This window comes from Salvia hispanica, chromosome 3, assembly GCF_023119035.1.
Source record: "Salvia hispanica cultivar TCC Black 2014 chromosome 3, UniMelb_Shisp_WGS_1.0, whole genome shotgun sequence".
In the NCBI taxonomy this organism is placed as follows: Eukaryota; Viridiplantae; Streptophyta; class Magnoliopsida; order Lamiales; family Lamiaceae; genus Salvia; species Salvia hispanica.
The window spans coordinates 8,114,491-8,127,116 of record NC_062967.1 but is presented as its reverse complement, the minus strand read 5'-3'; the positions used below and the strand labels follow the sequence as shown (position 1 = coordinate 8,127,116).

The window sequence follows — 12,626 nt, the reverse complement described above, 5'->3', positions numbered from 1 at the left end:
TCCAAATGGAGGAGACATAATTTTCAAGATAAGTCCATTGTATCTTACGACAAGTAGGTATCAATATATTCCAAAGTGAAATGTTTTTATAACTTATAATTGAGTTATTATGTATGTGCATGTAACGACTCCAAGCCTTTTATACTAGTTATAAACAGAATAAATTATTTGACAATGACCCCAAGTAATACATGTTCATGAAATAGACACAATACTAATTAATTACAAAAATAAAATCATATAGTGTGACGAAACACTTCACGTTGGTCTATTTGGCTTATCTAATTGATTATAATGTGTGGTCCTACCTTAATAAACAAATAATACAATGTCCAATTTATTGTATCCACTATGTGAATCTGATTTCACATTGTATGAACTATGAACCATATTCTAATTAATTACAATTCTCTTCTTTTAGTACTCGCGAAAACGATCTTTTCTTATACATGTGGCGTATACTGGCATATAATACAAAGACAAGTTACGAATACTCAAACGCCACGCCATATGTATAGTACAAACATATGGTGTGTGCTATGTCGGACTGCCCGAAGACACGAACCATAACTATTGCCTACCGATCGTCCCCTCGGCGGCTCGGCCGCAGTTCCCACGTGAAAAACGTGGTCGTTTTGTACACACACGAGTTGTGTACGTCCAAATCTGAAGTGGAAGCATATATATTTTTTCAAATCCTAATGCTTCCGCTCCTGAACAATTGCGGGTAGGCCACCACGCAGAGTGGCGGTCAAACCGGGCATGAACTTTGGACCTTGACCCGACCCGGTCACATGAATGTCGAACCTTCGTATTAGAGAGAGCGCGACCGCCTTCATTTCCACCAACGCCATCTCCTTGCCCAAACAAACCCTAACCCCGCCCTGAAAAACCGGGTACTTAAACGGGTCTTCCTGCTTGAAAACTCCGTTTTCGAGCCATCTACTCGGGTCAAATTCGAGCCGGTCTTCCCCCCAAATCCGCTCCATTCGCCCCATCGCATACGGATGGTATGTAACCCTAGTTCCCCTCGAGACAAGAGTGCCGTCGGGCAAAACGTCGTCGTTTTCGCAGAATTTCGAATCGAATTGCACCGGCGGGAAGAGGCGCATGCTCTCGTGCACCGCCGCGTGCAGGTGGTGCATCTCCCGGAGCTCCGAGAACGTGGCGCCCTCGTCTCTCGACTCCCCCATCACGCGGTCGCACTCCTCGCGGATCGATTCGACGGCGGAGGGGTTCCGGCTGAGCAGCCAGAAGAAGGTGGTGAGCGCCGACGCCACCGTGTCGCGGCCGGCGAGGAGGAAACTGACGACGATGTCTCGTAAAAAGACGTCGTCGTCGGTGGTCGCCATGAATCTCGAAAGGAGATCTCCGCCGCCGCCGTGCTCGCGCTTGTGCCTAATCACCTCCTCCGCGAGTCCGTGGACGGATCTAATCGCTTGCTTCAACCTCTTCTCGGATCCGAGATTAAAAAACCGCTTCATCCTCCACACAATCGGCGACGTCGCGACGGCTCTCTCCGCCGAGAGCCTCGACGCGAGATCGAACGCCGCCGCGAAATCGCTCGCCGGAAGCGACGGAATTAAGCACTCCGGATCCGATCCGAAGGAGAATCGGCATATGCTGTCGAAGGAGAATCGCCGGAAAATATCCTGCAGATCGAAATCGGATCCCGATCGGAGAATCGGAACGAGCCTCGATTCGATCTCGGAGCTCACGATATCGAACGCGTAGGATCTCACCGACACACTCCCAAGCTCGAGGCTCGCCATTTTGCGCTGGAACCGCCAGAGATCGCCGTCGACGTTGAAGATGCCGCGGCCGAGGAGATCTCCCAAAATCGCGGAGAACTGCTTCCCCTTGGGATAATTGACGAAATTCGTCTTCAGCATGTGCTCGACATTAGCCGGATTGGCGGTGATCACGTTGCCGAGGACGTGAACGTGGATCGTTCCGGTGGGGGATTCGGCGAGGAGGTGGGTGTACCAATCGCATAAATTGTTGTACCTCAGCGTCCACCGCGAAGTGAGGAAAGTTTGGCAAGTTTCGCAGGCGCAATACGGCTTCATCCGCGCTACAAAAACCATGGCGGCGGAGAGGAGGAAGAGGAGGGAGGCGAGACCGAGCTGCAGCAACTCCATTGATGGATTCTAGAGAGAGAGAGAGTGGTGTGAGTGTGTTTGAATTTTGATGATGGGAAGGTGAGAGGCGAGATGGATGTGAATATATATTGTTCGGTTGTGTGGGGAAATTGTGGGCTGGTTTTGAAATCATTAATTAAAATATTGAAATGAATATTTAAATAATTTTATTAGTGGTGGGTTGGATTTTTTGGGATGATTTTGCAGTTATTTGACAGCTGAAAGTGGGAATTAGGAGAGTGGTCGATTTTTTGGAAAATAGGGAAAAGGCACGAAGAAATTGGCACAAAAAACGCGTGTTAAAAGACAGCGTAGAATGTGGGTTCACTTACATAGATGCAAATAGGTGTCGATGTGTTGTATGCGTGTGATAATCATTTAGTTTAATAAACTTAACACGAAATTTTTGGGATATAAATCATATCTTAATTAGCTGTTGATTACATATTTTCTATTTATATTATATATAAGGTTAGGTTTGTAAATTTCTAAATTGATAAAATCACAATCTAATTAGTATGCAATTCAAATAGGATTGATCCAATGATTTGGATCTAAGTGCAGTTATTGACTTATTATTCGCATTACTTGATGACTAATTTAACATTTCAATAATTATTTTTATGAGATAAATATCTAAGCAAAATATTAATCTTCCATTTTATATATAAGTATTAAGTTTTATTAATATGACTAGTTTTCATTATTATGCATTAGATAGGTTATATGTGAACTTTCTTGTTAGTTGTTGGATTAGTCTGAAACCCACATATTTAAGATTATGATTGAAATTTTATAATTTCATAAAATTTAGTTAACTTGTAACTCAAATAGGATTGTGTTCAAATTTGGTGGGGTGACCAGATTAACATCTTTGTTTAATGTACATGTAAGATCGCGATATAATAAGGAACTACTAACGTTTCTCTTCAGAAAATGTTAGTAAGGTTTGAGTAATAATAAGTACTACTAGTAACTCAACTACTCTTACCATTAGTTTTATTCTTTGTTCTCTCTCAAGCACTAACTCAACTACTTTAACACTAGGTTAAATAAGTATGTTAAAATTAGAATAAAATAGTCTCATTTTTTACTTGTATAATTTTGGACTAGTTAGTTATGTGTCGTGAGTGGCATATGTAAGTTACTCATTTTCGTTTAAATGAAGTTTTAATTGAAGTGATCAAGTGTTAATTAAAACAGGTAATCGTCATCTCTTTTGGCATGAATGAATTAGTCGAGCACAAAAGAGTTGTTCTCTAACAATAATTCATGTGATGATGAGCCAATTAATGACAATAATTGGTAATTAAAAGAAGATTATAATTAAATGAGTTATGTGGATTTGTATAGTAATTAAAAACAAATGAGATATTAATCCTTGCTTTGAGTAAAAATATAGGCGTTGTTTAGGTGAACGACATCAAGATCAATTGTAAACTTAACTATTCATGGTATTGTTAATTGTTAATAATATATATAGTCCTTTTTTGAATTGTCACACAAGGTGACCACGTTTTAGATTGCCAGTCCAAATAGGAGGTTGGCCTTGAATTTGGAGGCTCATTTTTTTAATTTCATAATTTCTAAAGAATTCTAGACTACTTTCCAAATAATTTTAGAAAAAAAGGGTTGGTCAAAACTCGAGTTTTTGACCATCGATACATTATGTTTCGTTGTTTTATTCATGGATGCTGCTTGACTAGAAAACTTGAGGTATATATACTGAATTATATACACACACATCAATTTTTAAGATTTGAAAAATACTCCTTATTATGATATCCCTTTTTAGAGTTTGAACTATTATAGGAACAATCTTTAAATTGTTATATACACAAAGCTCGTTATACCAATTCCAACCACCTAGAATTAAGACATCATATAAAGTAATACTGCCTCACCCTGAGGCAATAAATACAAATTCGGCATATATTTCAAATTTAAGTTTGAAATTTTTATATAGGAATTGTGTATTTTAAATTTTACTTGATAATACAATATTTTTAGTTTGTTCAGATAATTATAGCCACTTTTGCATAACAATTTATAAGAAATTTGAATAAATATAAATATCATATAAAAAAATTACAAAAATAAGTTTGGTAGGGGTTCAAGCCCCTGAGCCCTCTATATGTGTTCGCTATATTTTTATAAATATATGGCTCAATAATTAAGGAAATTATATATAACCATGAAATATTTTGTAAGCATGAAATTTTATTCCCATCAATTTGCTTGAAAATATGTTGTTTAATTCGACTCTACACATGAAATATTTAATTCCCAAGTCATAGTCAACCAATACGAATTTAGTGGATATTAGAAAATAAAAAATCAACTTGTTGAAAATTGATTTAGCCCTCCGAGTATAGTGGAAGCTAATTTTAATTCTTTTTAATATACTTTGAAAATTTCAGTAAGCAAAATAATTTAGACAGCATGCGACAATCGGATTTTCTAGATAACTTTTGAATCAACATTTGTCAATCTAAATATCATACTTATTAGTATATATTAATTAATTCAAACTTACATTAATCAACTATTCGTTCTTGGATAGCATGTGTGTCAATATTGCTAGAATCATGTCGACGTCATCGGCCAGTCGGAATTTAATAATCATAATTATAATAATATTGTAGTAAAATTAATAATGCATGGGGTAATTTGGTTCTGGACGAATTATTGATTTGTTATGACTTTAAAATTGATCAAGATTCCGGCAATAAAATTGTTTGATAACTTATTTATGTGTTTTTATCGGATCAATAAAAACAATGTTACATTATAGACGTAAATCAAAGTGATATTATACCACATAAAAAATTTCATTTGGCACACAATCTTACGTTATTTTTGTTAGAGATTGATAGTGCCACGTAACTAAGTCTTATATAATTATATATGTTAGCACCGAAATCAAAATTTCATAATTTACATATAATTTAAAATAAATATACAAAATTAAGTTTAGAATTTTTTTAGCACATTACCGATTATTAATTTATTAGCAATAAAAATCTCACCAAACACACCCGGATATGCTACGTGTGAATCCAATATATGGACCCGGTGATGATACTATAATTAATTCAAATATAATTCGTCTTATATTAAATAAAATCCCATGATATAATTTCTTAATAATGACGTCTATTAAAACAAATTCGACTTTTATTGCAAATCAAAATGTGCCCATGCCTAATAGAGACTACTGTCACTAACGTTTTGCAAGTCATGTTTGGTAAAGTGTTCACATGAGTCCAATGCCAATATTTTTCAAGCCACCAAAATTAACTATAATCGGTTGGAAACGTCTAAAGGTTGTTAAAAGCCTTTCGTCTTCGACAACGATCTCGGTCTTTCAGTTGACCGTAATCGCTATTGGGTGTGGATGTGATTTCAAAAGTAAAATACATATATTAAAAAAATATATGTATTTTCACACTTTTCATATAGCTTTGGCTAGATACATAGCCGGTTTAATCTCCGAACTTCATCAAGTTAGCTAACAGGACAAATTAAATATACCATACCGGAATGATAGAAGAGTGTTTCTTCTTGTAACTTACAATTCTTCTATTTCGTTCATTATTTTTCTTGGTTTCAACTATATAATTTGTCCAGCTAGGAATTGTCTATTTAACTTACAATTATTCTATCATAAGTATTTTAATAACACATTATCTACATGCTACAACGAAATAAAACAGTCTGGTTCGAATAATGAACGCTATTGTGTTCAACTTTGACACACTAAAATTTATTTTTCAATGTTCCACAATAAATTGAACCATATTAATTACCATACACAGATTGGAATTAAAACAAATTAAACTAAATTAAATTCACTTCTAAATCATTTCAACATGATTCCTTATGTTTTCTCTATTCACAATAGTGTGCATGCTGGACTTAACATCGTTTTCTCCACTTGCATAATAAGTCAATTTTATTACAACCTATTTAGCCAGTTGTAGGCAATCAACTGTGCAATTTGAAGTCGGTATCTCATAAAAATTAACAGGCAGGAAAAAAAGGACATATTAAATAATTGGTGTTACTTTTGGAAAATTGATGACTGACATTTATCTCGAATCTAAAAGGAGCAAAGTCACATTTTGCACGTTTTAAATGAGAAATTAATGTATATTAACAATTTCACGTACGATGATGTTGACAAGTATCTATTGCATATACTATTCCTCCAAATCAGGAAAAATATACCTATATTTGCTCGCAATTATTTCAATAGTTAACTTTTTTTTTATAGATTTTTTTCATCGTTTTTTATCCAAAAATAGATCTATATTTGCTCGCAATTATTTCAATAGTTAACTTTTTTTTAGATTTTTTTCATCGTTATTTATAAAGATAGTTGTTGAGATAATTATACCAGCCAATATTTTTTTCCAAGAAAAATTAATAATGGTTCGAATTAAATTGTGATCTACTATTAATTAAATAGTACTTCCTCCGTCCGAATAAGAGTCATGTTTTGTCATTTTCGTCCATCCATGAATAAAAGTTCTATTTCACTTTTACCATAAATAATAAATATGCTTCACATTCCACCAACTTATATACTCCCTCCATCCCAACTAAGTTGAGTCGTATTCCTCTTTGGGATGTCCAAACTAAGTTGAGTCATTTTTTTTAACAAAAAACATAACATCCAATCACTATTACTTTATTCCATCATCTACTTTACTCTCTCTTTATCTTTCCTACTTTATCCCCTCTCCTATTTTTTTCAACACAATTTCTTAACTTTCGTGCCCGAAAGATTTGTCTCAACTTAGTTGGGACGGAGAGCTTATTTCACTAACTTATTCAGCCCACTTTTCTTTTACACTAATATATGTAAGTGATATTTATATTCCACTAACTTATTCAGTCCACTTTTCTTTATATTTCGTAAAATTTGTGCTCAAGATTCAAAATAGAGTTGTTTGGGCACAAATTCTAACCTAGAACCACACATCAGTAGTAATTCTTTTTTCTAACTTAATCATTTTTATTCTTTTCGTAGATTTATAATCTTTATCAAATTATTTGGAATTAATATTTAAATTCATATCCAAATCCTTTTCGTTTTCCATTTACACATTGCGTTCCTTATTAATTAAATTAGTATCGATACTCATTTTCAACTTTTAAAAACAAGAAAGGGAACTGAATAAAATGTTGAGTTAAATTTTTGTAAACGAGCCCATCGACCTCTTGCTAGTTGGGCCTGGTTTAACGGCCTATAAAATGAAGCTAGTTAATGTTTATTTATGAGACCCCAAATTTATAATTCAATGTCGTTTACTTTGAATGAAAGTTTTTCGAGCTCTCATTGATACCTTTAAATTTAATTGGGTCATGAACTTATATTTTAGACACCTTTAGACAAAAACAAGTGTGGGCATATCACATAAAATGCGATAAATTCCATTTAATTATATCAAACGAGAAGCACATTTGTTGATGGACGTTCTAATATTCCAATTTTATTTTATTTTATTATTTCCTAAAGTGAAATATAAAGTAACGACATTTGGAAAAACTGAACACTTTATAAAAAGCAAAAATTTGATGCCTTTCAGAATAAAGTGCTTCAGAAATATGAATGAGGATGACATTGCTTTAGAATTAGATAAATAAAATCGGCTAAACAAGAATATTTTTGTACTACTACTATCTAAGTTTTAGATAAATAAAATCGGCTAAACAAGAATATTTTTGTACTACTATCTAAGTTGCTTTTCTTTGTATCATATCCATATCAATAAAGTACAATGTACCCACACAATTCACGAGCATTCTATAAAGTGATTAAAAAATTTATTAGTTTATTATTAAACTTTTAGATATCTCAAAAATCTTATAATGTCTCAACCTCTTCAATTGAGTAATAGAAAATTTTTCCACTAATCACCACAGGTTGGGGTTGTTTTGTCGTTGACAATTAGTTGTGTTTTTTTAACAAATCCTTGTTGATTGTGTTGTTGAACTCTTGCTCGTTGTTTAATTTTTACTAGAGCCTTTTATTTTAATAAAGAAAAATTTATAGAGTATGCTTTAATATTTCTTGCAATGCCATCATAATATCATATACATGACACCCAATTAATTCACAAAAGCTTATGTATATATAATAGTCCAATAAATACAACTCAAACAACTATCAAATAGTATTGAAATATTCAAACTTATTTGTAGCAATCAACGTTTGAAAGCATATTTGACAACACCAGCAATGTGTGTGTTGACAAAATAATCATCCCAATTGATGATTTTTGGATCAAAGTAGAACATCTCATCCTCATCAATTCCACACCTCTCCTTTACTACCCTCCTCAATTTTTCAGTGTTCATGTCATCAAATCTGCATATACACATACATAATACATACAAATTGGATTAATCGAAATACAAAATTAAAAATATATTCATTTTTGTGTACTTACACTCCCTTGAAGAAGAGATAGGGGCTAAAGAGTTCGACCAAACGCATCAAAAACATAACCTTTCTAGAAAGATCTAGATAGGCCCTTTGAAAATAGTTGCAGCTCGCTGTGTTTACAAGGCTAAGAATCTGTTAAGGAACAAAATTCCATCAACACATAAATATTAGCTAAATGTAGGGTCGGACGCAGAAATTTGTTCTCGGTGTAGACTGTATATAATCTATGTTTCGTATTTGAAATGTTGAAAGAAGAGTTTTCATATAATTTGTTTTGATAATAGGAGTTTTTTACAATAATTTACACAAAATATCAAATATTTGATAATACTAAAATACTAATTATATTTATTTGATTTTGGAAGGGGCTTAACACCCTTGTGACATTATTGTGTGTCCGCCACCGGTGAATATTACTCCTTTTGTCCGTAAAAATAGTCTAATTCTTTGCTTCTCATATTTTTTAGCAACTATTTTTATAATGACAATCATTCTCCCTTCCTTTTTTCATCAACGATATATTTTTTAATCATTACTAATACTGCTATCTTTTATAGTGAGATTCATTCTATGCTTATAACACTATTTTTATAAGACGGAAGACTGAACTAACCTTAAGGGGAAGCAAGTAATGGAGTTCCATGTATGTTCGGACCGCAACCCTAGTGGGCAACTGCGTGGCCCTTCCGACAACAATAGGCTTGCCATCCTTGGCTTTCCACGGCTGCGTTGTGAAGAAAAGCAGGCCATAATCTTGAAGACGTTGATACGTCACTGGATTCGACATCGAAGACCCGACATGGTAGATAGTCAGCGCTGCTTCGCCCGCGGGCGCCGCCATTGATGCTATCATAGCATTCACTACCATATCTGATGGAATCTGCATCAAAAATATTCATTACAATAGAATTTGTTTTATAAGTGAAAATAAAAAAAAAATTAAAAAAAAGCAATGCAACTTACCAAGTCGGTTATAGTTTGAGGATCGCCAGGAAAGCAACTCATTTTGCCCTTTCCATATCCCACCACAAAGCTATCAATGTGTCTGCCAAAAATATATTTGTAAATTATTATTATTATTATTATTATTATTATTATATATATATATATTACCTGACCCCTTCAAGCCAGCCAGAAAAGGGTTCTCTCAAAGTACTAGTGATAATAGAAGGACGAATTATTACAATAGGGATGTTAATTTTCAAATGTCCCAACAACATTTCTCCCATTGCCTTTGTGAATGAGTATGTATTTGGCCATCCATACTTTCTTGCTCTATCAAAAAGCAAAACACCAAAAAAAAAAAAAACAAAAAAAATATATGATCATATCATATGGATTTTTGTTTTGAAAAAAATGAGCTTGGTTTAGTTAATCAAAGGTGAAATTTGTACTGACCTTTCAATGCCTAAATCCTTCATCTCCATTGTAATTTGCTTTTCAGAAGCTCCATCATTGTATAATTGTTGTAATTTATTGTGAATAATTTCCTTCTCTGTCTCAATATTGAGTCCATGCATTCCATTAAGACTGTCGCCCAACTTCAACTGTGTCTCCAAAATCAGTCCCTCCCTCTCTCCACATACATATGCTAATTTTATACACTTGTTTAGATCATATGTGCAATTATATAAATAACTTCATTAGCGACGAATAATGCCCATCAGAGCTTTTGCCGACGGCCAATTCGTCAGTACACTATGACATACATCTATTCGTCGTGCTTCCCCTTTTAAGTAACCTTTCATTGTAATTGGCATTCTTACTTTTCTTACTCTCTCCATTTCAGATTAAATGTTTTTTTTACGTGATTTAAGAAAATGATAGTAGCATTTAATAAGTTAAATTAAAAGAGATTAAAAGTGTAAATTTTACTAATTTAAGAAATTAAAAAAGGAATACAATTGAAGATGGTACTTTAATTCCTAGACTTACTTCATTGGCTAGTGTTGGATATCTCAATTAAAGTGATTTTCAAATTAATTCCAATATTTCATATTAATTCCATATTATAATACTAGTAAAACAATATAATAATAATGCTAACCGGTAGACACGTGGAGGAAGACAACCAATTGGGTGCATTTAGCCGCAAATTTTAAAACGTTCGCAGCTCCGATAGTATTGATTCTCAGCGCAGTATCATATCTGTAAAAATAAATTTTTTATTATAGACTATATTTAATCAATAAAGATATAATAATTGATATATGTTGATTTCGATAGTGATTAATACAAGTTTATATAGGGAAATATTTAGTGCACAATACATTCTCCTTATTATGTAATCCTCTAGGGTATGCATTATAAGAGGCATTTTTTTAGGCACACAAAAAAATATAGTGATATTTAGCAAGTTAAATAAATAAAGAATAAAGTAAACAAAAAATTGAAAATTAAATTTGATTGGAAAATGAAAAAGACCCAGTTACCTCGACACGTTTTGGAAACTCAAATTCCTTATATTCTTGTGTTTTTTTTTTCTATTGTTGAATGTGTATTAGTATAAAATAAATGATCGCATCACATATGCATGCACATTTTTAGAAGATGGAATCAAATTTTCAGAAGTGGTGTACTCTAAAATAAAATTTGCAAAGGGAATAAATATTGATAGATGAAAGAGGCAAATAATACCTTTCATCAAAATTGGTAGTTGCAGCTAAATTGATGACAACATTCACTTGTCCAAACAAATTTTCCAAGGTGTTGCTGTCTAAACCAAAGGAATCACATGTGATATCGCCAAATAGTACAATCACCTTTTCTTGTATAAGGGAGTTTAATTTTCCCCCATATTTCTCCCTTACTACCTTGAACAACTCCTTCCCTATCACCTTCAACATTTAAACAGAGTGTAAATTATATATATCAAGAAATGTTAAAATTGTAACACATTCTTGATACTAACCCGATATCCAAAAGTAATAGGCACTCAACATGTAATCTCTCATGATTGAGTCGAATCTCATCAGTACATCTTTTATTAATATTGTGAAGACCTAAGTATAAGGTCGTTGTAATTAAATTTGTGAAAAGTGGTCGGATTCAGATCAAGCATGCCCAACAAAGATTTTTGACGTGAAAACTTTTCTTGGTCTCAAAGTGCCACTTTGACTCGAAAAACGGGTGGGTCCAATCCTTTTCTCTATATGCAAGTATTTATCGAGCTTGATTAAGTAGGTGAGACGACAACAAATATTTTTTGAACAGGAATAGGTAGGTGAAATTACAATCAAAATTATAAAATTGGACTCATCCCCATTTTCAGCCTCGGCCCATTTGACAATTCTAGCATATTGTATTTAAGTACATGGAATATTTTTTGGGTAAATATGCAATTTACCATATTATTGTTACACATGCAAACATACTTACATACCTCAGTGTTGAAACGATGCAAAGCTGATGCAGAATCTGCAGCCCTTATAAGAAGATACAGTTTTTTCACATTTGGTTGAACTCTCAATATCTTCTCTATGAACACTGCACAACCAAATTAATTCATCAATATTGCTTATATATTTGAGAATTCTCGAATAAAAAAAATAAATATGTGTGTGTGTGTGTGTGTTAGAGAGAGAGAGAGAGAGAGAGAGAGAGAGAGCCTTTTGCAAGAACGCCAGTGGCACCAGTGACAAGAATGCTTTTGTTTTCAAGAAAGTGAAGAATGCTTTGCAATTCCATTGCAAAATTATAGCTAGCTTGAGAATATAAACTGGAGAACTGAGTTGTGAATAAGTGGTGATACATATATATAGAAAGGAAGCTTCATGGAGAAAAAAGTGAGGTTCTCATCAGTAATTTTGTTAGCTCTTGTATGTGTTATTCTTTTTTTTTTTCGATAAACCATAAAATTATGCAGCTCTTTCTTGGACCATATGTTCTACTAATAAACTTTGGCATTTTGTCTAATATATAGTACTCTCTCATATTCAAAATATAGTCATTATACAATTTTTGTAAGAAACTAGAAATTGTATCATGATAAGGTGTATCTTGTACTTCCATAAAAAAGAACAGTTCTTAAT

General features: G+C 33.4%; 2 protein-coding genes across 3 annotated transcripts; both read right to left on the bottom strand.

Moving 5' to 3' along the window:
- Positions 1 to 246: 246 nt before the first annotated feature.
- On the bottom strand, positions 247 to 2,232 carry LOC125215058 (cytochrome P450 94C1). Its single transcript, XM_048116360.1, has one exon. It carries the CDS (start codon positions 2,139 to 2,141, stop codon positions 699 to 701), a length of 1,443 nt encoding a protein of 480 aa, XP_047972317.1. The 5' UTR covers positions 2,142 to 2,232; the 3' UTR covers positions 247 to 698.
- Positions 2,233 to 8,258: 6,026 nt separating this feature from the next.
- LOC125215056 (fatty acyl-CoA reductase 3-like) lies at positions 8,259 to 12,302 on the bottom strand. 2 transcript variants are annotated; one of them, XM_048116358.1, is made up of 10 exons: positions 12,204 to 12,302; positions 11,978 to 12,081; positions 11,233 to 11,432; positions 10,643 to 10,743; positions 9,994 to 10,186; positions 9,709 to 9,870; positions 9,559 to 9,640; positions 9,209 to 9,475; positions 8,600 to 8,727; positions 8,259 to 8,517 (listed from the first exon to the last, which is right to left on the bottom strand). In XM_048116358.1, exons 1-10 carry the CDS (start codon positions 12,280 to 12,282, stop codon positions 8,355 to 8,357), a joined length of 1,479 nt encoding a protein of 492 aa, XP_047972315.1. In that variant the 5' UTR covers positions 12,283 to 12,302; the 3' UTR covers positions 8,259 to 8,354. The 2 variants fall into 2 exon arrangements, with proteins under 2 accessions (XP_047972315.1, XP_047972316.1); XM_048116359.1 differs by lacking the exon at positions 9,709 to 9,870.
- Positions 12,303 to 12,626: the final 324 nt, after the last annotated feature.